This window comes from Vidua chalybeata, chromosome 1 (assembly GCF_026979565.1).
Source record: "Vidua chalybeata isolate OUT-0048 chromosome 1, bVidCha1 merged haplotype, whole genome shotgun sequence".
NCBI lineage: Eukaryota > Metazoa > Chordata > Aves > Passeriformes > Viduidae > Vidua > Vidua chalybeata.
The window spans coordinates 139,360,622-139,385,970 of NC_071530.1; the positions used below are offsets into that span (position 1 = coordinate 139,360,622).

The window sequence follows — 25,349 nt, forward strand, 5'->3', positions numbered from 1 at the left end:
AAATGAATTTGTATAAATCCGCTTTGCCCTCCAGCTTATCATGCAGTGTGTACATAAACAGCCAGCAAGGTGGGTCCTAGAATGGACAGAGGCTCTGGTGAAGCCCTACAAAAACACAGGCAAACCACAGAAGTCTTGCAATGCATGAGAGAGGACAAAGCAGGATCAGACCCATACTGACTCATTCTGCTATGCAGCAGAAGCAAAGGATTAAGTACATCACCCAGTGTAGTTAAAGAAAGTCAGGCACATTATCAGTTGCTTTAAAAAGGCTAGCAAAAATTGTGAAGGAAAAAACAAAGCAATCAGAGCTGAGGGTCTGATTACTGAAACCCAGAAATATCTTTTAGAAAGCTGGCCTTATTTGCTGCAAATCAGTTTCAGCAAGCAATTTGAAGCTATCACAACCAGCATGCTGTTATGTGTAAGTTAATAAGCATTTACTACTGATGGTTTCTGCAGTGGCTGTTTAATTTTTAATCATATCCTTAATTTACTGTTTACAGTTTTATCCAATTAGAGTATGTGCATGTGTGTGCATCTGTGACAGGGAGAACATGGAAATCTGCATTTAATCAGACGCACAAAGCCTTGCTCTCTAAATTATGAGATACATGTGTCTTCTGCTTGAATTTTTTCACATAGCCCTCTTATTTTCCAGGAGAATGTTATCTCAGGCTGTTGTGTTGCACAATTCTGCTGTTAGAAATGGGCATCACTGACCCCTCTGTGCAATGCTGTACCTGGAGTTTGGAACTGAATGTCATTAAAATAGGCAGTGGTAAGAACTAGGCAGTTTTTCCGGTACTTTCCTGAACAGAAATCCCAGCATTGCTTTTTATCTGTAGCTCAGGCATTTATGTAACACCCTGGGTCACCCTCATCCTCCTCATCCACATTTCAACTTTGAATTAGATTCCTGCAGTCAGAAAAGCTAGATGCACTGAAGGGATGGAAAACGGACCATTTATTTTTAAGCATGGAAAATTTTTCATGGTGATCAACAGTATAAAGTTTTCAATTACCAAGGGAGAGTAAATAAACCAAATGATAGAGCTCTGAAGAAGCCTGGGTGATGATGGAAGGACAGAGATTAGAACATCTCAGAGACCAAGAGATGAGCTAATCACAAATAAAATAATATTACATTCCTATTACTACCTGACATGCCATTTGGTGTAATGCCAGTGATTAAAATATCAAAAAAGGAGTGCCAGAAATGCACTCAAAAAGAGGCATAATTTGGTTGATATGGATCCTGGCAGAGCCCTCAGGAGGTGATCTGACACCCAGCACAATTCCCTGTGCCTTCCACATTCACACTGCCTCCAGTCAAAGGCTCAGCTGTACAGCAAATTAGGACAGGCAGCAACAGGACTGCACAATCCTCAGACAGAGACTGCTCTCACTCCCAGCAGGCAGAGTGTAAGAGAAAAGGCAGGAGCCTTTGTTTCTCCCATGTAGCATCTCCTTCAAGGAGAGATGATGGCAGGTACCTTGAAGAACTCCACAGCAAAGGTTTAATGGAGGTGTATGACCAGGGCTCACAGCCTTCTTCTGCTGTGTTCAGGGCTCAACACCTCAACACTCACATCCCACTACAGCTGTATGTATTCCCTGCAGCCTTGAGAGCTATGCTGAAAAACCCAGACTGCCATCTGCTTTATTTTGCTCTCAGAAATAAAAAAAAAAAAAAATGTAATTCTATCCCTCTGCAAATATAATACCTTCAATTTCACTTCTTTTTCTCTGCAGCACAAGGAAGGTAAAGATAGGAAATCAATATGTTCATAGAAAAAATAAACATCTAAAGTTCCCATAAGAGGAAGAAACTACAGGGCTCTAGCTACAGATGTCTTAACAACGGCAGAACAGGTTGGATTAATGTGCTGAGGTAAAAGACTAACAAATAGAGAGGGATAAACTGCTTTTAGAGTAAATGCTACAGATTACAGCACCCTTTTTCAGAAGGCACTGCACTCTGCAGCCAAAGCACAGGGAGGTTGCACACGGCCTTTGCACAGGAGCTGTTCCTAAAAACACCCACCCCAGGAACGTTGGTGAGGAGTCCGTGCAGCCCTGCAGTCCAGGAACTGCACTCCTGTGTTTAAAACAAAAGCTGTTGGCATCAGCCAGGCAGCTCAAAAAAACAGCTTCAGCTCTTGTTTGCTTCTTTGTCCCTGGGAGCAGGAACTTGCAGCACGGAAGGAGGAGACTGTGTAATAAAAAGGAGACAGGAAGGTCTCCAGTAGGCTCCGAGTCCTAAAGATAGCAATGAAACTAGCATGAAGGGAAGGAGGAAATCACCCTCCCACATAAGAGGAAACACCAAAATAAAACCTTTTGGCAGATGGTAAAGGCTTTAGAATTCAATAAAAAGAATGAGCTGCATGAGAATGCAAGAGAGCTTTAAGGAAGACACAAAAAGACTAAACAAAAGACATATGAAGAAGCATGGTTTTTCCCAGTCACCTTTCTGTATCACTATTCTACTTTTGATAGGTTTTACTGGCTTTTGAAACGATGCACTAATTAATTACATGAAACAGAAGAAGTTTTCAGTAGGTTTTCTGAATTACAAGGTAAAAGTTCAGTTCCTAGTGGGCATTCCATCTGGGACTCTCGGCCTGGTCCTGGCTTTCCTAAGACTGGATCAGTTCCACAGAGACAACAAATCCACAACCAAAAAAAACCCCAAAACTTATTTAATATTTATATCAGGCTCAACCATATCCATATGAAAGAAGAACTCAGAGGACTAAGATCTGTCTAAGTGCAGTTATTAAAGCAGTCATGTCTGAGAAAAATTGCAGAAGTGAAGGTAAGCTATAAACCTATCCCAAGACAATATATAAAATGCATTCATGTCTGCTTCTGACTAAAGAATTATTCAAATTACAACTAAAAAAAAACAACCTCAAAACCCTTAACCCAGAACATACAACTCCTTAACTGTTCACCTATGAACACTTAAGTGTTGCTTTAATTCTACTACCAGTGAATAGTAATTAGGCTCAATTTAAAAAAAAAAAAAAAAAGTTAATAAAAAGCAAGAAAATATGAAAGATGATGTTATCACTTGCAGAAAAAAAAGTGCACTTTAATGGCATAGCATAACCAGATTTTGCTAAGAGATACAGATAAAGAAATAAAATTACTATACTAAGGCAGTGCAAGTTCGCTGCCAAATTAGCAGTGGGTAACATCACTTGTTACATGCTTGATGCTGAAAAGCAGAAAGTAGGAAAAGCTACTGCCTGCTTTTCCTCTATTAAATTTAGGTGTCCCGCATTAAATGGCAAGTTCTCCATCTCTACAGAGGCAGGAAGTTCCAGAGGGCAACATATTCCACCTATCACAGGCACCTGTTTTAGAAGTGGACAGATTATCTCTGGGGGTGGGTTTTGTTCTTTATTGATTATTTGAGGAATGTGAACAATGAGTTCAGCTGGACACCAAGGTTTTAGCTGGATAAGGCAAGTTGCAACAAAAACTCTTCAAACTGCTCAAGCTAAAAAACAGTGTAATTGTTTTTATCTTTGATTATGGCATTTTAGCATTGAGCATGACTATAAAGTATAAGATAAAAGTGCAGCTTTTGCTTTCATTTCCAGCAGTGATTATGAAATTAGGATTGCAAATAACATAGTCAGTGCATATCGCCAAAGGAGATTTTGAGACCAAGTGAAAAATATGTCTTATATAGTTAAGATAAAACTTCTAAATATAATAAAATATCAAAACTGTATTTTTGATACAATAAAACTGGCAAGAGATCGTATTTTTCAATTTGACAAAGATCGTATTTTTCAATTTGACAAAGACCTATGCTGGGTTAGAGAATAGAACCTTTATGTTTCTGTATTTGTGGTTTTAAGTTATGAAAAGGTTTATGGATTTGATCCAAAGGTCAACAGAGTCATTGGTACCCTTCATTGATTTGAATGGGCTTTACAGTCTCATGCTGTAGAGGAAAAATGGGGTTGATCCTGTTCTCATTTTCACTAGCTTCAATTTCTCTGCAATCAATGGAGCATTACTCTTTCATTTGCCCACAAAGAACCAAGAGCAAAGTTGAGGTCTCACATTTTCAGAGGGGATAAAACCAAATCATAGCTGGTGGTAGACATAAATTTAGATTCTTCTTAGTAGAGTAGCTACTCTTGCTATTTGTTTACTGTGCTAGAATTGGTACCGAATGTGTGCACAAAGAGTAAGGACCAGTTTTAAGTCTCCTAAAGACTTTCCTAAAGACTCTAGTCAAATTAATTATAAACAGCAGAAACTTAAGAAAGATACTATCTTTAGGTGCTCCTAATTTCTAGACACATCCCTGATAAAAGGAGTTTTCTTCTTGTCCCAGCATCTATTTGCATTCCTCACTTAAACAGCTTGGGTTCTGAGCATCTGGATCAAAAGAAAATGGTAAAGAAATCTGTAAAACACATATTCTCACACCAGATTATCCTGTGATCAGCTAAGCCATGTAGAAGTAAAGTAAAATTCCCATTGTGACATTTCCATTACTAGAGAGAACCAAAAAGATGTCAAGAACAGCAGTAACAGTATCATAAAGGAAAACATGAGTTGCTGACGAAGCAACAGTCACACATTTTAGTGCTTATCGCAGCAGCTGATATTTAAGAAGGGAGAGAGAAAACTTATCAACAAACAAATCTAGCAAGCAAATATCAGTGAAAAAAAATAATTCGCTGGGAAAGAGCTTATTAGGATTAGAAGAAAATAAACCACAATTTTTATTAAGCAATCTGAGATAAACGTCCACACCTAAAGGAAACATGTCTAGAAAAAGACAAAAAAGCTCACAGGTGTCTCAATGTATGAAGATACGTCCCAGCAAAAAGACATTCATTACCTTGATGGGCTATAAGGGCTGGCTGCCTTTTGATGACCCTCAGAACCTTCCAGGTTTAAGCAGCAACACACAAAAGTCAACAATATCATTATTTAGTGTCACAGTCAACCTCTGTAACAGAACGGATGGGAGCCATGCAGATGGGCATTAAAGAAATTCTGGAATCTAGAGAAAGATCTGTTCAGAACTACCCAGGTGACAACTGATTTATCAGTGGAGCTTTAGAGGTAGGACTATCCTTCCCTTCCTCTTTCCTACCTCTTTCATCTGAAATAGTTTGTTTGCTTCAAAGTCTTTCAAGTTTAGACTGAGAATTTTAACTGTTGTGATACTGGGAGTGATCAGTGTAGGGAATTTTCAAAGGTTTATCTGTATCCTTAATTGCCTGATACTTTTAAAAGCTGGTCCATTGTCTAAGATGATTGCTCCTTCCACCACCCAACATTCTTTAAACACTCATTAAATATAGCTGGACCATCTTGGCACCCTAAGACAGAAAATTACAAGGAACTGCTGAAAAGTGTTTCACATAGCTACACTCTCTGGAACAAAGTAAAGAAATTCTTCCGCAGACAACTGTAGTCTAATTAGCCCTCTAAACATTTAGACTACAGGAAAATAAATAAAATAAAACTAGTGCAGGAGATATTAATTTCTTGGTCCAACTTCAACAACAATCCTCAGTTCCTCAGGAGTTCTTAAAGGAATGAAAACTAAAAGAAATAGAGTAAGAAAGAAGGCTTTCCTCTTTATTCCTAAGGAAGACTGGAATTACCTAACACTTTAAAGAATGAAGGAAATGTGATCACCATTCTCTCTCCATCTCTACCTCTGACATATGCCAAAATGGAAAGAAAACAAAAACCATAGGACTTTGGAGGACTTAGAGGACTTTGGAGAGTAAACTTTAAGAACAGAAGCTTTGCATTGCTGAAGGCAAAATCAGTGACTAAGAATCTCCTCCTTTTGCTGTGCAAGACCTTTTTTTCTTTAAGATCTTTCTCTCAAAATCCAGCTCCTGCAAGTCCTACACAACAGTGCACTTTCAATGTGGAAAAACAAGAGTCTGCTGACTGACGCTACCAGAAGTAAGCCTCTTAACTGGTCTCAGTAAAGAAAGAATATGACAAAATTACTTGTTTCCAGGTCCAGGTGTTGGAGCTGCTTCAACTCCATCTCATTTCATGAATTGCCAGCTGATGGCAGCTGGGTGTGCCAGACAAATGGACTGGAAAGATGTGAATCCTCTTTCTAGTGAAGAGGACTCAAAACTCCAAGACCATGTCAATGTACATGCCTTCAGACTGTGCTCAAGCTTGCAAGGGAACCTTGACATGCCTTTTTGCTCACATACAAGAGTGTCTATACTTGCTTATCTCTACAGTTCCTGAGGAGAGAGATCCAGCCCTCTTGTGTAGCTGAACAAGTATACCAAGTCAGAGTCCTGGCATATTATATCAGGCTGGCTGGATATAACACCCTGGGCCATTCCTGACCCTGAGTATTTTCTAATCAGGTTGTCTTCAGGTGGAAGCCACTGATTAAGCCAAATGTACATAAACAAACTATTCCAACAATGTGGATAAACTTAACCAAGAATAAGCTCTAAGATGTGGACGAAAACTTAGTGGGGTTGAGGAGCTTCAGAACTGTGGTATTACCAAGCACAAATTACCTAAAACTCAACTTATCACTCTGACCCTGAGAAAAATAGTCAAAGATTGACTCAATGCCCTCCAGGTGATACCTCTGGAAAAACAGAAGTTCTTACAGGGCTGCTCACTGCCGATTTTCTCAATGTATCTTTTCTTTGTACAGGTAACTTCTAAGAATTCATGTGACTGGCATGCACATTTACTGAGAAAAATATTTTTCAATTTTAACATCATACAATAGAACTGTAGCCAAACTGCCAACAAAGAAATAAGTTGTTTTAAAAAAACAATTCTCTTTTTCATTTGCATTCCTGTTTCAAATTAAGGCTGCTGAATTTATGCTGTCATCTACTGGAATTAACACCAAAAATTGCAGGTGCTTCTTGGGTACTTATGCTGTATAGAGGTAAATAATGTATTTTTAAAAAACTGTTCAGAATTTTGTTAGAAGTCAGAACTTGAATGTCAAGGACCACAAGACCATTGTTAATAGACTTCAATTTATTATTTTATAGGAAATCAATTTCAATTAAAATACATTGAAATAGTGACTGGAAAAATTCTATAATATTGATCTTATGGGGGAACCAGCATAGTTAAAATTATTAATCATACTTGAGCATGTCATAAAACACTAGGCTAGTACCCATGCTTTATGATCAAGTCAAATAAAGGCTTTAAAATAACCCACCCTTTCCTTTGTGGAATATGCCAGAGATCTGCATACTGCTTAGTAAAAAAGAAACAGTTCATAACACTGCTGACTGCCTATGTATAACTAAGTAAATGAAGGTGCTCCATCATATGAAGCATAAATACCATTAAGAGTAAACTTTTATTTTAATAGAACTACATTCATTTTAAAAATTACAATACAGAAAAGCTTTTAAAGAATGTGAATGAAGAAAAAGAGAAGCTTTTAAATAAAACAGGTTCTTTTTACACAACAAAGAAAAGCAACTTCATAAAGGCATAAAAAGGAGAGGGTTTTTTCCTGCCTCTCTTGAATCTTTCCAGTAATTAGAAATTTTTATTGCACAGGCCATAAATGCTAGTAACAACAGGAAGAAAAATGCTTTTGAACTCTTTGGCAACACTCACCTTCAAGCATTCAAAACAGCAAAACTTTATTCTACATTTTCGAAAAAGCTTTAAGTGACTTTCATGTTTGTTGGAACTGCCAATATCGTCAAACACTTTACAAACAGGACACATTCACGTAGGCACATAAAACACCAGTTTCATAAAATCAGCAAGATGATGTTAGCAAAACTCATCTGATTGAGGAGGGCAATTCATTCAGCTTTCAGACCAATTTTTGTCTAGCATGGGATTTTACATCTAGACTTAGCAAGTGGGAATTTATCTGATCCACATTTATTCATCTACTGTGTAGACAAATAAATCTGCCAGCTACTCCAAGTGTCTGTAATAATCAATGGAGAGCAACAGGTATAATTCATCTATTTGATGCATCTGAGGTGTGACTGCTGGATCTCAAATACAGAGGATGCACAGCTACTACTGCATGCATATGATAGTAGGATTGCTTAGAGTCTCTGTGGAAGGCAGAAGCACCCAACTGAAGGCATGCCAAGTTTGGTTTTGGCACTTTTGTCACCACTGAGGTTGCCAGTGATGATATTTTAGTTTGTAAAAAACTTCTTGTGAATAACTTGTTTCTTAAGAGACTGTGAGACAGATTCTCAATGGATACTAAAGAATTAGGCAGGGCAATACTCTTCCAAATGCACCAATTCTGAATGCTAGAGAGCCCAAGGGAATGGCACCACAGAGAGAGAACAGGATCTGAGGATCTGCCTAAACATCACCTACGACTGTTAGACACCAAGCAGTGGGACAGAGGAATACTGGATCCAACTGAGAATGGCATTTCTTGTCTTCTTATTTCCAGTGCTATACACTCCGTTTGACCAAAAAGAAGTGTTAATTGATGAAGACAGTCAGGATTGGAATAGAAGCACAGCAGTGAAAATTTTGATGTACTTTCTAAGGGGTCAGAAGTATAGTTAGGGCTTTCATTTCCTCAGTTCTTTTATAAAACAACTATCAAAGGCATGTAGCAACAGGACAAGGGGTAGCGGCTTCAGACTGAAAAGAAGGTAGCTTTAGATTGAACATAAGGAAGAAATTCTTTACTGTGAGGGTGGTGAGGCACTGGAACAAGTTGCTCAGAGAAGCTGTGAATGCCCCATCCCTGGAGTTATTCAAGGCCACATTGGTTGGAGCTTTGAGAATCCTGGGCTAGTGGAAGGTGGCTGGGTGTGCCTGTATGGCAGGAGGGTTGGACCTAGATGGTCTTAAAGTCCCTTTCAACCCAGACCATTCTATGAACAATCCTAATTTTATTTTATGTCTGATTTCTGGAAAAATCTCATTAGAAATGAAAATTATGTTACATTGTAAATGGCACCATCTTACACTATGATTTATTTAAACGTCATGTGAAAGACTGTACCTATTCCTGGAATCCCTTTTGCCAGCCTGTTCTTTGTGAATGGGTGAAAACAAGTGATTTCCACTGGCACTGATCACAAACAGCTGTTGTTAAATAACAGACTGACTGCTGAAAGCTTTCCTATTTAGCTAAAAGTCTTTCATGGCTGGCTGCAGCACAAACAGCAATAGTTTACTTTTTTTTAATAAACTTTGATAAAAATTGGTTTTTTCTCTTTCCAATTTACACATGAGTGAGAAAATACATACATACATACATATATATATATGTAAGTTTTTATATATACGTAATATATCTATTCACCAAACATGTAAGACAGTATTGGGTATGCATTAGTTCAGAAGGACTGAACTTTCCAGACCAAACTGACCAGTAGGCTGACTTCTGAGAAATTTGAAAAGCAGGAATGAAAAAAAAAACAAATCAACATCAATAAAATAATAAGAAAAGCAGACAACTGCAATCATGATCTTGCAGTCATACAAAACAGCTAATGCTACACTACCAGTAGACTGAGTTAGAATACTATTTATAGAAACACATAAAAATGCAAGCACATCATAGTATTATACAGCTAAAATCTTGCCAGACAAGTTCATCAATACAAATTTCATAGGTCCTATGTTTCCTTATTCATATTCCAAACTATTATACTACACATATTGAAGGACAATTCTGTGCTAAACCTATCCACAGTGCATTACAATGTATTGTCCAGTGTATTGGAACTTATTTTACCTGTCAGCTGAATCACTTGGTTATTTGATATGAATATATATTAGCATCACAACAATAGCTTAAAGGTAATTAACAGTCCCACAGCAATGCAATGGTTGGCCAGGGACCATTGACTGCATTGCAAAGTATATTCTTCAGGTTAGAAGCCAGACACTTGAAATTCAAGTAACTGAGGCCATAGATGGAATTTGATATTTATCATCACTGATGCATGTATATTAGATATTTTATCTCTGCTCAGATACACATCCCATATACAATATTGTGTTTCAGCTAAAACAAATGAAAACCATACAGAACCCTTCAGTGCATACTTGTAACCTGAAAAAAATATTTTCAGACATCTTTACAGTGCCTAAAGTCTGAAAAGCCTCTTATGAAAACAACCACAGCTTCTGATTCCAGAGCTACATCCTCTGTTAAGTGCTGAAACTGTCCTTGACTGGAATGGGAAAAATACAATAAAGACTGCTCTTTTGTAGTCTAATGGGTGGTAGCAAAGTCGTTTTACAGTCTTGAAATTCAGTGTTAAGAACAAGTGCAATGATTCCTGCAGTTGTACAGGAAAAAAGGACATACAATAGAAAGGAGTAAAAGGGATATGGACATTCAGTGAAAATAAACCCATATTGAGAAGAAGGTTAAGATTTCTTTACCTGTAATCAGGCAATTTAGCATGCTGAGTTCTGGAACACAGTTTTTATGCTCTGAAAAGGGATAAACTACTGTTATTGGGTGATTTCTGACAGTGCTTTCATGATACACTTTGTGTTCAACTCACAAGGTCTCTCAGACATTTTGGAGCATAACAGGAGCACAGAGCAAAGGAAACCAGCTGGGAATTAAGCTTGCTGGAGGTCTTCTGAAAGAGCAAGTATTTTTTTTTCTGTGCTTTAGATAGATGCCATGTATGCAGCATATGCAAGAAACAGTCGCATAGTACTCTGTCCTTCGGGAAGAAAGGCCCTTCCTGACTAGCTGGAAGCTTCAGGGTTAGGTGAAAGAAAAAGGTTAAGTCAAAAAAATGAAAGAAGTGATGTCTAATAAGAAGACAGACAGTCAAGATTTCAAATGCTGCAGGCCTTGAAACACCACACGTATATGAAACCAAGGCTCCTTGGATGCCAAAACCTTGAGTCCAGAATGTACACAGAATGTACTTCTTTGCAGGGGTGACAAAGAAATGTGCTGATCTCAAGTAACATTTCTTCAAGAAACCTGAAGGACAGTGGGCAATAACAGTTCAGATACCACAGGATCCATAAAGTCTACAGGAGGGGGACAGCAAGCTGCAATTGCTTTCTCTTAACTTGTTGACTTTCTAGTCCTGTGCTTGGCAAGTTCCCATGTTCTCAAAATTTCTGACCACTCAAGCCCCTTTTCAGCCAGGTGTGTAACTCCAAATCATTCATGCTGTTTACTGGAGCCACCACAGCAGGAAAGGTCTTATTATGTGGGAAATCAGAAGATGGGACTGAGTCTAGTACTTTAAAGTTTTGATTATGGAAAATGACAATACATTTCACATGTAGTGATGAAACCTGGTATGACAGTGCTCAGGTTCCTCCCAGCTTTGATATCCATATGGTCAAAGCAGATAGGGTGAACAGGAAGTGGCATCATGTTTCCGATAGACTGGGAGGGTTCCATGCCAAATTTTCATCAAGCCTGCCTTTAGTACTAACAGGCTGATAATGCTGCCAAAATCCTAGTAGAACACTTCTGTTAAGGAGGGTTTCATGGTCCTGACTTACTCACCACATATATCCTGAAGGCAATATTTCTGTTACAAAGATCATCTAAAACCCAGTCAATGATCCACACTAGAACACAAGGCTCTCATTTGTTATTTGCTCAGTTATAGAATCATAGATCATTTTAGATTGAAGGAACCTTAAAGGTCATCCAGTTCCAACACCCCTGACATAGGCAGGGACAACTTGCACTAGACCAGGTTCCAATCTGGCACTGAACACTTCCAGGGATGCAGCAGCCACAGCTTCTCAGGGCAACCTGTTCCAATGCCTCATCACCTACACAGGCAAGAATTTCTTCCTTATATCCTATCTAAACCTACCGTCTTTCAGTTTGAAGCCACTACTCCTTGTCCTATCCTTGCCCTTGTCCTATCCTTGCCCTTGAAAAGTCCCTCTCCAGCTCCTTGTAGGTCACGTTTAGGTACCACAGAAGGCTGCTGTAATGTCTTGTCTCTCCAGAGCCTTTCCAGGCTGAGCAATCCCAACTCTCACAGCCTGTCTCTATAGAGGAGGTACTCCATCCCTCTGATGATCTTCATGGTCCTCATCTATACTCACCCGTCCATGTCCTTCTTCTTCGGGGCACCAGAGCTGGATGCAGCTGGATGAGACCCCAGGTGTGGTCTCATGAGAGCAAAGCAGAGGACAGAATCACCTTCCTTGACCTGCTGGTCACACTGCTTTTGATACAGCCCAGGACATGTCTGGCTCTCTGGGCCACAAGTGCACATTGCCAGTTCACATTGGGCATATCATTAACCAACACTCCAAGCCCTTTTCCCCAGGCTTCTTTTCAATCCATGCTCCACCCAACCTGCATTTATGCTTTGGATTGTCCCAACCCAGGTGCAGGACCTTGCATTTGGCCTCGCTGAATATCATGAGGATTGCAGGGGCCCACCTTTCCACCCTGACCAGGCCTCTCTAGATGGCATCCCTTCCCTTCAGGGTGTCAACAGCACCACACAGCTTGGTGTGGTATGGCAAACTTGCTGAGGGTGCACTGGATCCCACTGTCAGTGCCACTGACAAAGATGTCAAACAGTGCCAGTCCCAATGCCAAGCCCTGACGAATGACACTCACCATTGGTCTCCACTTGGGACATTGAGCCATTGACCACACCTCTTTCAGTGTGACCATCCAGCCAATTCCTTATCCACTGAGTAATCCATCAAAACCATGTCCATCCATCCATCCATCCATCCATCCATCCATCCATCCATCCATCCCATGTCTCTCCAATTTAAAGAAAAGGATGTCATGTGGGACAGTCTCAAATGCTTTACACAAGTCCAGTTAGATATACCAGTTGCTCTTTCCTTACCCATCAACGCTGCAACCCCACCATAGAAGGCCATCAAATTTGTCAGGCACAATTTGCCCTTAGTGATGCCATGTTGGCTGACACAAATCACCTCCCTACTTCCTATGTGCCTTAGCATAGTTTCCAGAAGGATCTGTGCTCAGGAATACATTCAGTACAGGTAGCTCGGTGAGCAGCTGTAGTGAGAGTTGCAGATTGAGCTCTGGGTGGCAGGAGCCTGAGGCAAGAGGCTGAGATCTGGCACCAACCCTTTACACAGCAAAGGGCCCAGGGACCTGTGGCACCAGCCAGGTGACTCAGAGACACAGCAGGAGCCAGTGACTCAGCAGGAAGAGCCCAGACTTTCCTTTGCTTAGACCATAAGGATACAGAAGCCCAGGGTTTCCTTTGTTCTGAAGCAGCAGCTTGAGCTGTTATTTTGTTGATGTACCACGATAAAGCTATTTAAAGACTTCAGAGGTCTGGGACTCTGCTATGGGAAACCCTGGGCTGAGCTGGTAAGGAAACCTTGTTTGCCTGTGAGAGTGGTGTGTGTGCAGGGAGTCAAGCTGTGCACACATCAGTCTGGAGCCACCCACTGTGGAGGGGCTTTGCTTCCAGCACTGAAATCTCTGGTAGCAAGAGTGTGACTGCCTGAGAATGGTCAGACAGAAAAGTTTCCTTAACATCTGTTCCATAATCTTGCTGGGCACAGAGGTGAGACTGACCACCCAGTAGTTCCCCAGTCTTCCTTCATTCTGTTTAAAAAAAAATAGGGTTCCCATTACTGGAACTTGATTGGACTGCCACAACTCCTCAAATACAATGGATAGTGGCACAGCCACTTCATCGGTCCTTCGGGACCTGTGGATACACCTCATCAGGTCCCACAGACTTGTTCACCTTCAGGTTTCCTTAGATGGACTTGATCCTGATCTCCTACAACTGGTTCATCATTCTCCCAGCCCCTGCCTTTGCTTTCTGTGGCTGGAGAACTTGCCAGTAAAAATTGGGGCAAAAAATTTGTCGAGTACCTCAGCTTTCTCCATGTCCTGGGTAACCATATCTCCCATTTTCTTCCAGAGAAGACTCACATTCACCCTAGTCTTCGTTTTATCAACGGTACACCTATAGAAGATTTTACTGTTGCTGCTGACATCTCTGGCCAGCTTTAATCTATCAGAGATTTAGCTTTCCTAATCTGATTCCTGCTTCTCACTTTCTCTGCATTTCTCCCAGGCTACCTGTTCTTGCTTCTAGTCTCTGTAAGGCTTCCTTTTTGTGTTTGAGTTTGCCCAGGGGGTCCTCATGTATCCTTGCAGGCCTTATGGCATTTTTTTCCTGATTTCTTTATTGTTAGGATGTACCACTCCTGAATTTAGATGCAGATGAGATGCAATTCTGAAGGCCCTCTAATTTCCCTCCTGGAAGAATACAGTGCTAGAGTTCCTTAACAGGTTTTGAATATGACTATGCTGGAAATGGGAGGGAATCAGCATTACTGTGACTCCCATTGGGCACATATGTATTTCAGTAACCAAGCGTCAGCACAGGATGAGCAGAAAACTTAGTGAAGAAATAATTTCAACAGGTATCAACTGCTGAGATCATTTTCAATTAAGAACAAAGCTTTATTCTAACATGTTTTGCTAGGAGGAGAAATAGTGGCCTGGCAGTATATTAAAGTAGCACTTTTGCCCTGTATGAAACTCAGAGAGGAACTTAGAAGGGGGCCTAACGTCATCCTAAATGCAGGTTGTCATTTAATCCAAATATGCTTCTCAAGCTCAGCCCTATGAGCAGATTGCTGTCTGTGGATACTTTGCACAGAAACACACACAGCACTGTTGTACCACTTTGAGGACAGTCTCTTCTGTGCTAGCCCAAAGCAGGACTCACATTGAAAAATCTCAGAATAACTTCTTTCTTCTCTGTGTAGTTATGTAAGGCTTTTTATAAAAAAATGATCTTTCAACTCAGGCTTACAGTGATAACAGTATAATAATGGTGTTTCCAACAATGTGCAGCTCTCCCCAAGAGACATTGGAAGATATTTTGTCAAATTAGTTCCTCAACATCACTAAGTCTGGGAAAAAAGCAAAGATCAGTAGTTGGGCCTGTGCTCCTCTATCCTAGTGGAGGCTGAAATAGTGTTTCTACCAATAATAGCCTCAATCAGGCAATCAGGCAGTTCTTGCTCCAAAGAAAAGTCTCCCTAAAACTCAAGACAAGACTTCAATTACACAATTACGTACTATTCTGCCTTTAAGAGACTGGATGGTGTGTCTTGAATGAAGAATGAAATGGTTTTAAGTTGCTTTCTGAAACAGGAGTAGAAAAGAATGCTGTTGAGTTTTAAAAATGAGGTTAGCTTTCTTTGTAGACAACAGAACACAAAGCCACTTAAAATATCTGGTAACTATTATATACTGCTTTTTTAAAACTTTCCCTGTTCGATCCAGCTTCAACTGGGGTATGTACTAAAGTCAGTGGAAGTCTTTTTGCTGACATCAATGGGTTCTGAATTAGGACCTCATTGCTTGCAACCCAGCTTGTGTGCCACATTAATTCAGAAATGGATTTTAACAGCTTCTTTCACCTAACAGTCTCCTGAGCTGTGCACTGGGAGACAGAGCGCTTTTTCCCCCCTCTTTTTGGAGGACAGCAAGGCACAACATAGCAATAGCTCTAGTGTGATCTTGACTTTGTGAGTGCAATTTCCAAAAGGCAGAAACAGCTTTTCAGAGAAAAAAATGTTCTCCAAGTGTTGTCCAAAACAAAACAAAACAAAACAAAACAAAACAGTTACAGAAAGCTATTCCAGTAACAACCTGGATCAGGAACACATAAATCATAATATGAATATGAGTGGACACAGTTTGAAGAAACTGGGAAAGGGGACAAAACCACTTTTGGAGAACAACTGATATACCAAGAGCTTTACAAGTTGTACTGTGGTTGGGAAATAATATCTTCACCTTAGTACTTCCAGCAAGCACTTTCAATGGACACACACTCCAGCTTGGTGTAAATGAGGTGATAAGGGACAGGAGTACTGCTGTCATCCTGTCACTCACTGTTCCCCCACCCTGGAATCATATAATTTACACAGCTTTACTGCACAGGGGAATGTTCTTATAAACTGTTGTTCTGCCCATAACTTCATCTCTATTTAAGAAGATGAAAGTAAACAGAGTTTTGGTTCCCCCAGCTTTTTAAAAGAAAGAGTCTGCTTAAGCACTCTGTTTTTATTCACCTGGGAGATGCCTGCTTTCATATTATCCTTGGTGGACCTATAGCACATGAAGATTATTGGCTTTCAGACAAGAGGTTTTACAGTCCATCAGGTCCATTCACAGATTTGTTTATTAAAATGGTATTTGTGTATTGTTTTACTGATATGAGTTTGGATTAGTGCCACTGTTTTTTTCCCTGCAAGGACAGAGAGCTCTTGCTCCCTCACACAGCCATTCCCAGCTGAGCTCTGGAACACAGGGGAACCACAAGCTCTTGTGGGTCACACCAGTGGCCACCCAACCCTGAAAACCATAGGTTTGAATGCAGCATATTTTGTCTCTCTGAGCTGACCCACCCTACCACCAGCAGTAGGTACTGACTCACATGGTTACACTGTAACAGACCCCAGCAAAGCAAGGAATAAATTCTTCTGACAGAGTTCTCAGACTGAGCCATTTCCCCAAGGTTATACTGGAGTGGCTTTGAAGTGCAGCACAATGGCCAACACCATTGTGGGGGAAGACAGCCAGAGCTGCAGAACTCCAGCTTTTTGTCAAGCTTATGCTGCCTTTCGCAAAGCACACGATGTGAAGGCAAGAGCCTTTATGGGATCAGAGTACGTAAGAACATTCCCTCTACACAGCAGAGACAGACTACATTAAACACACATCCATGCATTCAGTGCTGATCTGTCCTTCACAGCCCAGCACATGTTTATTCCTTCTCTTACCAAAGTCCAAACTTGTATCCTCAACTGCATGGGCGAAGAATGCAGCATCAAAGGATGCTGCCCTGAATTCCTTGAAATGGGAGTCAGTGCTGCCTGACTAAGCCTAAGTCATGCACCAGTTATGTGTCCAGAGGGGACCCAGAGAGAAACAATACACAGCACAGGAAATACATAGTTCTCAATGTCATATACAAGTCTGTGCAGGAATCTATCTGGACAGCAGCGATCAACTGATCCAAATTTATAGCAAATGTGCCTTCATTGTCCCGTATCAGTCAAATCCCAACTTTCATAAGCAGGCCAATAACAGTGATAGTGGATGACCAGAACTTCGCAGTCCAACAGACTCTCAAGTAGTATTCCAGATGCAGTGGAAGAGAGAACCTGGCCAACACTGAAGAAAAGGATGTAGGAATAATTGATGAATGGATAAAGGGAAAAAGAAGAGTTCTAAACATCTGGGGAAGACATTCCTGCTTCAGCATGTGCACTGCCTTTGACATGACACAATATGAGGTGAGCTATTAACAGCTCATGGAAAAACAAAGGAACCCAAAAACATCTGCAAGACACCAAGCCTGAAGAAACAATTCAGTTGAGACTTTGGCTCTTTCAGATAAAATGCAGCTTACTCAACTAATCAGTTTTCCCTGTGAGCACAGTTAGCAAGGCTTAATTAGGAACATAATGTAATGTGTGAAGGACATTTTGTTAAAAATACACTGCATGTACTGAAGGAACTCTGTTTTTTTTTCATACGGTGTGACATACAACAGGCACTGAACCAAAACACCACAGAAGTATGTGGTTTATGCTATCCCATTGGACTACCAAACAACACTTAACATTGAGAAAGTATTGCAGATATATAGTAGAGAATGTCTAAATGTTCCTTTACAGCATTGCCACAATGACTGTTTTTCTTCCATATTACCACAGCCATTACTAGAGAGCTAACTCCAAAATTCATCATAAAACATCTAAACCTCATTTGGAAAATATATATAACCTTTTTTGTTACTCCTTTTTCTCTGTCTTCTAATCTACGCTTAATATTAAGCCCAGTTTTTCTCTTAGCTGCAAAAATTAGAAGCAACTCTATTCAAGTCAATAAAATTATTGCAACATGAAGAAGGAATCAACCATCTGCAAAAAACAGTCTAACAGGTAATTTTCCACTGACAGCTCTTACCATAAAAGAGGTGACAGAAACTGTTTTATCTAACACTGTGTATCTAACACTGAAAGTAAACAATTAATGCAAAATGGACAATGCTTTTAAAGACAGTAGGTCCTCCATCTGTGCCCTTTATACATAATTATTTTCATCTTAGTAAGCAGACACTTAAGAAGAACCACCAACAAATTGTAGATGGAGCTTATTCACCACACAAAACAGGCAGCTGAACATCTCTATTTATTTATGCATTGTTTTACCTTTTGATCCCCCCTTGGAAAGCATGTGGAATCTATGAGACATTTTCATGCATCATTTCTTGTAGAAGAACATCAAGTCACCTTTTATGTCCTCAGGCAAACTTCTCCTATCTGATCTCACTAACTGTCCATATCAAAAATATTTTTCATACCTTGTGTAAGCAGCTGGAGGTTTCGGACTTCTTCTCTCACCTTCAGCTGAAGGACTTGCTGCAGAATGTGCTGTCGCAGGCTTTCCTGGGCAATGCCCATTCGTTCAAGCTTTTTGTCAGTAAGTCTCAGCAAAGCACGACCTGGAAGAAAAAGCCAAGAAGAAAAATCACTGAAGGATTTCTATTAGTGCAATGGGCTTACTCTGACATGATAATTCACTACAGAAAAAAATCTCAGCCCTGAAATACCTTATAGAGGATATTGTTCCATCTGTTAGGTACTCCCTTACTGCTAGAGACTTAAGTGCTACTCCTCCCTTTCCTATTATTTTTCTGTATTGTTTTGGTGCTTTGTGAGATACAGGCATGTAAAACAGGTATCTTGTGCCATTTTAGACAACCAATTACTGTTTGTAAGGGCCAGTTGGGCTCCCATGGGTAGGACAACTACAACTGACATAGGTGCCTAAATAGACTCTCACCTATTTTCAAACATCATGTCAAGAAATGAGTGAAAACTGATGACTGTGGGTTTTACAAATTAAATCAATTTAAGATATATAAAGAATGAATATTGTTGCAATTCAGATATGTCTATAGTTTAGCAGCACCATTTCCCAGGATGGTCCTGTACGTCATGGTTCAGCCTTCCAAAGACCTCTTAACAGCACCTATCACAGCAAAATTGGGAAAAAAACCCAGAGATTTCTATTAATTATATCTAAATCATTCCCAAAAAATATTTTGTCTGACTATAAAAAACCATCTGCCTATGGTCTTTGCAGGCATTCACTCCCAGTTTGTGACTTATCTTTAGTATTGGGTTAATGCTGAAACACAGCCCCAGGCAGATTGTAGATGTTAAAAAAAATCATCTCCCGATTTTGCTAGTGGAACTCTGACTCCATCTTTTGGGCATGGCTATGCTATAAATAACAGAAGTAAGGCTGTACACTGGCTGAGACAACAGTAAGGAAGTATTTGAACCAAGCAGAGAACCAAAGCATCAAGCAGAATTTTAGCCTAGGAAGAAAATGAAAACTTACATTCTTTGGTCATCCCGACTGGTGTGAGGTAGAACAGGGAGGAGTGTTGTGCAGCCCTCTACTGACTCTTGATTCCCACTACATACATTTGCTATCTAAAGATGTCCTGGCCAATAAAAACATATCAAACTGGAGCTACATTGATACTACCTTGAAAATGACATGTTTGGTTCACTCTTTTAAACACATTTAACTTTTTACCTCCTCTGTTTTTAACTATGAAAAATCCCTTCTTTGACTTCTCAGGCCTTATTCTGAAACCAGAAGATAGCAAAGAGCAAGTTATTCCCTCTGCAACACAGCAGCCTCTGTGCTACATTACTGTGGCTTCTGGATGAATGGTACAATTTAGCTTATTAGAAAGTGTTACTCAACACAGCAAGATAAGGTCCTTATTCAACATCCTTCCTTGTAAAATAGCAAGAAGTAGAGAATTTTTATAATTATTTTAATTTAAAAATTTAAGATAAATGCCAAGAATTTAAAGGGGCACAGAATATCTGCCCTAAACCAAGGAGTTAGCAGCATGCCTTTCACAAAGTGCTAGATTTCACTCACAAGCAGTTCCATACCATCTTGATATGACACAATGTAAAATACTGGGACAATACTATTAATAAAGCAAGATGTTATTGATCAGATAAAAATGACAGCATTCATAGATTTTCTGCCCTTCTGTGTCTCTCAAACACTACATGCTACATGCTACAAAGGATGAACTTTTGACTAGGAAACCTTTATTTGAAATGACAAACAAGAAGAATTCTAAGGGTTAATGCAATAACAAACTATGGAAATTAAATCTCTTGCAGATCAATGCCAGCTGTCCAATTCTCCTGGTGATAAAAGCAGCAATAATGACTTCAATTTTTATATTGTCTTATCTCACTAAAACATCTTAAAGCAATTTATAAAGGATGGACAACAGTACAAGAGTATGGTCTGTAATGTCAAATTAACAACTGAAAGCAAATAAAAATACAAGACACCAGTTTAAAGAGTGCCAACACATATGTCATCTTAGGGCAGGGAGTCAACAACAGTAATGTGAAAGGACAGACAGAGGCCATGCATCTCATCCAGTGCCCTCCACCTCTTTTTGGCCATAGATATAGTCATTACTTCTTTCCTTCCTCTGGGCAACTCTTAGTTCATATTCAAATGGTTTTTCTACCCCAGACACTGGATTTGGAAGTTGAGCGTGCACAAAACAGAGATGTCTCTTTTCAACTCCTGGCATGTCAGTTCTTCTGCAGCTTAGGCTCAAAGCACGATGTTATTGACTCATACTCTATGTAGCAGCTTGCACAAATTGCCTTATATTAACTCTTTCTTGCACCAAATCCAAAGTGACATGTTGAGACAGTGATGAGGCAGAAAGCAAACATCCAGATGTGGCATTTCAAAAGCGCACTAAGAGACCTGAATGTGAAAATTCAATCCTCCCGATACCTTCTTCCCTCTCAACACTTAGAACAACAACATCCAAGCCACAAGTGGAATAATTTTCATTCTGATACTAAATCATGCCTTTGAAAAGATATTTTTAGTGCCTGGACCAGTCATTAAGCCAATTAGTCACTAAGGCCAAGATCCTGACAATCAGCTAATGATTTTGGATGCTTCCCTGTCTTCCTGTATTTTGCATATCTGAAAGAGTAATCATTTCGTGCTAAGAACTCTGTGTTATTGAACATCAAAACCAACTGTCCAGAGAAATTGTGGAGTCTCTGTCTTTGGAAGCATTTAAAACCTGTTTGACAAGGTCCTGAGCTGCATGTGTCCCTGCTTTAAGTAGATGATTGCCAGAGGTGCCTTCCAACATCATCTGTTCTGTGAAATAACCTGCATGAAGGATCTTGATCCAAATACCTATTTTCTTTTAAAAAGCTAAGATTAACAAAGGAAATTAGTAAGAGTACACAAAAGATGGCCATTTTATCAAGCAACATGGCTAAACAGAGACAGCTATACAGTAAAAACTGGGGGTAGATTTTTAATTTTCAGAGAGTGCAGATATATTATCAAAAGCAGAACATTTCTAAGAGTATTCACTGATCTATTCTATACATTTTCTAAGAGTATACAGTGATCTTTGCTCAGACACAAGTAGAATGAACTTAACTACCAAGGCAGGAAAATCTCCCAATGCTACAGAACAGATACTACCTCTTAGATGTAGGAGCTACCTGCCCAGCAGGTACATTTTTTTCAAACAGGACATTTTTTTCGAAAGCACCTAAACTAAGAGAACCATAAAGGTCCCAGTGACAAACACCTAGGCCTTGGTTCAAGCTAGTTGCAAGGCTGGAAACCAAATGCTTTAAACAAAACTCCACAGCTCCTTCAGTATCTGTACACATCTTTTAACACCTAACCCCCAGCCCTCTCATATTCAGGGCAGAGCAGCCATGGAATGTTCTGAGATACCCTGAGGGCAAACACAAAATATAAAACACTTTCCAGCTTAATAATAGATTGATGGCCTAATTCTTTCTAATATGACTTAGCTGCTACAGATCTCATTGAATCAAGCTGGGATTAGATGAAAATCTGAATGGAGGGAGAAACATTGCATGCCACTGAACATTAGCATGAGTATAAGCATTGGTCCAATGAGGCTGGCATTGGCCCTTGAGCAAGGAAGGCAGCACAGACTGCTGTACCTAATCAGAAATGCTCAGCCCTCCCTGCACTGGTATATCCTCCTGCTCTTCCCCCAGCTGCCAGTTTACAGACACACAGAGGGATACCTTGCAAGAAGATCTGAAAGAACACTGGTAATGCAGGCAAAAGGACAGGTAAGAAAGGGCTAATTTAACATGTGGAAAGAACTTAAGAAATACAGGGGAAACAAGAACAGATAGCTAGCAAGAGGCTGATCTGACACAAAACCCTGACAAAAACTATGAGTAATTTAAAGCTGGTGAAAATTATAAACCACTAGTGGAACAAATGATGGTGTGAAATATGGCCAAGATGGGTGACCTTGCCTTCCAAGTACAATATGAAAGGTATACCCGATTATCTAGCCAAGATCAGTTTACTTACCTGCAAAACCTGAAAAAACAGGAAGATGTGATTCACTAAGCCCCTAAATTATGTTTATACTTAAATGCTACAATTGCCATTTTATTCTTAATTAATAGATAATAGTGTGTTTCTCTAGTTTTTCAAATGTGGTGCTTTTGTGTTTACTTGAAATAGTCTGATCACAGCTTTCCTCTTGTTTAAACAGGCTGATTGTTGGCTGCTCTTGACTGCCTTGGACATATCATGGAAGAAATTTCCATGACAGAGACACAGGCATAAAATATCATTGTTCAGGTGCTGGTGAGACACAAGTATAAAACTCTCATCATATATTCAGGAAAGAATGCAAACAAGAATGGGCAGAGAAAGAGGCTATGATTTCATAGTGAGGAATGGCAAAATTGTGAGAGGAGGCAAGAAAAAGAACAGTCATCTACAGAATGATACTCGCCTCATGATGGCAGTGGTGGGAGATGAACACTGGGAAAAGAGAAGAACTATTAGACTGAATATATATACTATATATAATATATATATAATACATATAATCCCTGACTATATTAGGGAACTGATCTGAAAAGAGAACAAATGGATATGAATACAATTGAAGATGCTGAGTTCAGAAATATCTTTTAAAAGAAACAGCACAAACCAGAAATCAATCCAATTTTCAGAGCAAACTTGGTATGACTTCATGATACTTTTCTGGATAATCTATCAGATCTTCTACAGTCCTACATTTTCTGCTTTTCCCATGAGAATTTAAGAGCCTGTCTCTCCTTCTCATGCCTGTCTCATCACTAGTCAACCAGACACATCAGCCACTTTGTCATCAATGCCTTGCGGCAAATCTACAGCTCTTCCTGCAAAGGCAGCTAGATCTGATTTGTCTTACTAATCATTTTAGCCCTAAGACTAATGCAGACTCTTGGTAAACTGCAACTTGCATTACCACCCTCTTTGTCCCCCTTCAGATATCTAACATGTCACTAATCAGGGAAGACTTACTTGCTTTAAAAGTAAAAATGGATTCATTTTTCATCAGACTTACCATAGCAGCAAACACCTTATTGATCTACCTGCTAGCATAAGAGCAGCTGCCAGCCTAAGCAGCTCCCAAAATTGCTACTGGCACCTACCTGGTACTTCTGATGTGATGAAAAAATCTCAGCTGCGGACCAGCTTAAATAGACAGGAGACACAAGGGATTCTGGTACAGAAATAAAGAAGGAACAATAGTTCCTTCTGATAGGGACCAGGAGGAGCAGAGAAGACTATTTAACCTTGAAGAATATAAAAGATCAGCTGAGGAAGTTCTCCAACATCTGAGCCAGCATTCTTGTACTTTCTCATCCTGTTAACAAAATCATTAAACCTCCATGAGGCTATAGGAATTACCTTCTGATAAGACACATGAATGGAAGAAGCCCATGACTCCAGTATGTCTTCAGGGGAAGCATAGGAAACCATAGGAAGGCTCACATATCAATTTGCTCATGTATCAAATTAGCCTGTTGCATTCCAGGTTTGGGTTCAGATTAGGGGTTCTGATCTATGTTAGCTAGCTGAGTTCTGTGTACCCCCATGCACCCCCCGTGTTTCCCCCTCCCCACGGTGGTTCGCTCCAGGCTGCCTGCCATTGGAGCTTCCCTCCGTCACTGCTGTAACCACTCCCTGTCCCGTCCGGAGAATTCGGTGTCTGTCACCCCGATCCCACAACCCCGTTTTCCCCGGAGCCCGGGGTCCCCCCCTGCCGCATCCCCGTTGGGCGCCGTGGTCCACGTCACCGCCACGGTGCCTGTCCCCATTGGGCGGGGACTCCTGCTCCCCTCGCCCCACCCCCGATAAAACCCCGCGCCTTCCCGGTCCCTCCGCCATTTTCCCCCACGCGGGCGCTGGGAGCGCAGGTTGCGGCTTCTCTGCCGCAGCTCTCCGCAGCCATTAAAGCCTTCCCGCCTCCCTCGTGGATGAACTGGACATTCCTTCACCTCTTTGCCAATGTCCCTCGCGCGTGGCGGTGGAAAACCCGGCCAGCCCACCTTCCTGGAGCACACGGCGCCCGGGAACTAGCAGCAAACCCGGTAACCGGAGGAGAGCAGTGCCGCTCCAGGTGCCAGAGCTGCCCGGAGCCGGGAGAAACAACAGAGAGCCGCACTAGCCTTGGACCCGCTTTTATTTGATAGCACCATCAAAGATGATTCTCTGTCTCTTTCTCACCCATTATTTGCTGGATCTGGATGACACCCATTCTATAATAGAGTTTCTCAAAGAAAACACTGTCATACTGGTCAATAAACATCTGATCAAACTCAAAGAAGCAGCTATGTAAACAAAGGCACTTTCTGAATATTATCTGCATACCTTACTTCAACATGATGTCTGTTTATAGTTCTGACAAGACGAAGTGATGACTATTTTTATTTCTGCCAATAAATCTACAATAAAACAAGTTTATTACCACAAAGCCCTTCTCAGGTCATAGTTTTCTTGCACCATCCCATCTTTCCTACACACTTCCAAACCACAATGATGAACAGAATATGAAAGAAAAGTAATTAAACAGAATCCTTAACTTAGTTGCATTATCAAATATAAAACTAGCAACAACCAAAATACGGCTTTCTTTCTAAATTTGTTTCTGATAAACTTACTAAGCTGTCAGTGTTGCATCTGTCAAGCTATTTAGCTCAGATTACTTAGTTTAATGTAACTTCCTCTCACCTTAGTGGTGAGAGGAATTTCAATTCCCAATTCCCAATTCCCTCTATATTCTATCATATACCACTGAATTTTCCTATTCTCTTATCTCTGATACAGTCCTTTGAGCTATGTATCTCCTGTTCAATGATGGCCTCTGAAATTTCAAGGTAGGAGATGTCTTTCTGACACTCAGTTTTCCTTGCCT

General features: G+C 40.3%; 1 protein-coding gene across 4 annotated transcripts in view; it reads right to left on the reverse strand.

Moving 5' to 3' along the window:
* Window positions 1-25,349, reverse strand: part of SAMD12 (sterile alpha motif domain containing 12) — a 201,903-nt gene that overhangs the window by 92,290 nt on the left and 84,264 nt on the right. For all 4 annotated transcript variants that reach the window (XR_008435202.1, XM_053967449.1, XM_053967439.1 and 1 more), the window contains exon 4: window positions 18,366-18,506. Coding sequence is in view for 3 of the 4 variants with exons in the window: in XM_053967449.1 (XP_053823424.1) it covers window positions 18,366-18,506 (141 nt within the window). In the remaining variant the exon portion in view is untranslated. The remainder of the gene's footprint in view (window positions 1-18,365; window positions 18,507-25,349) is intronic.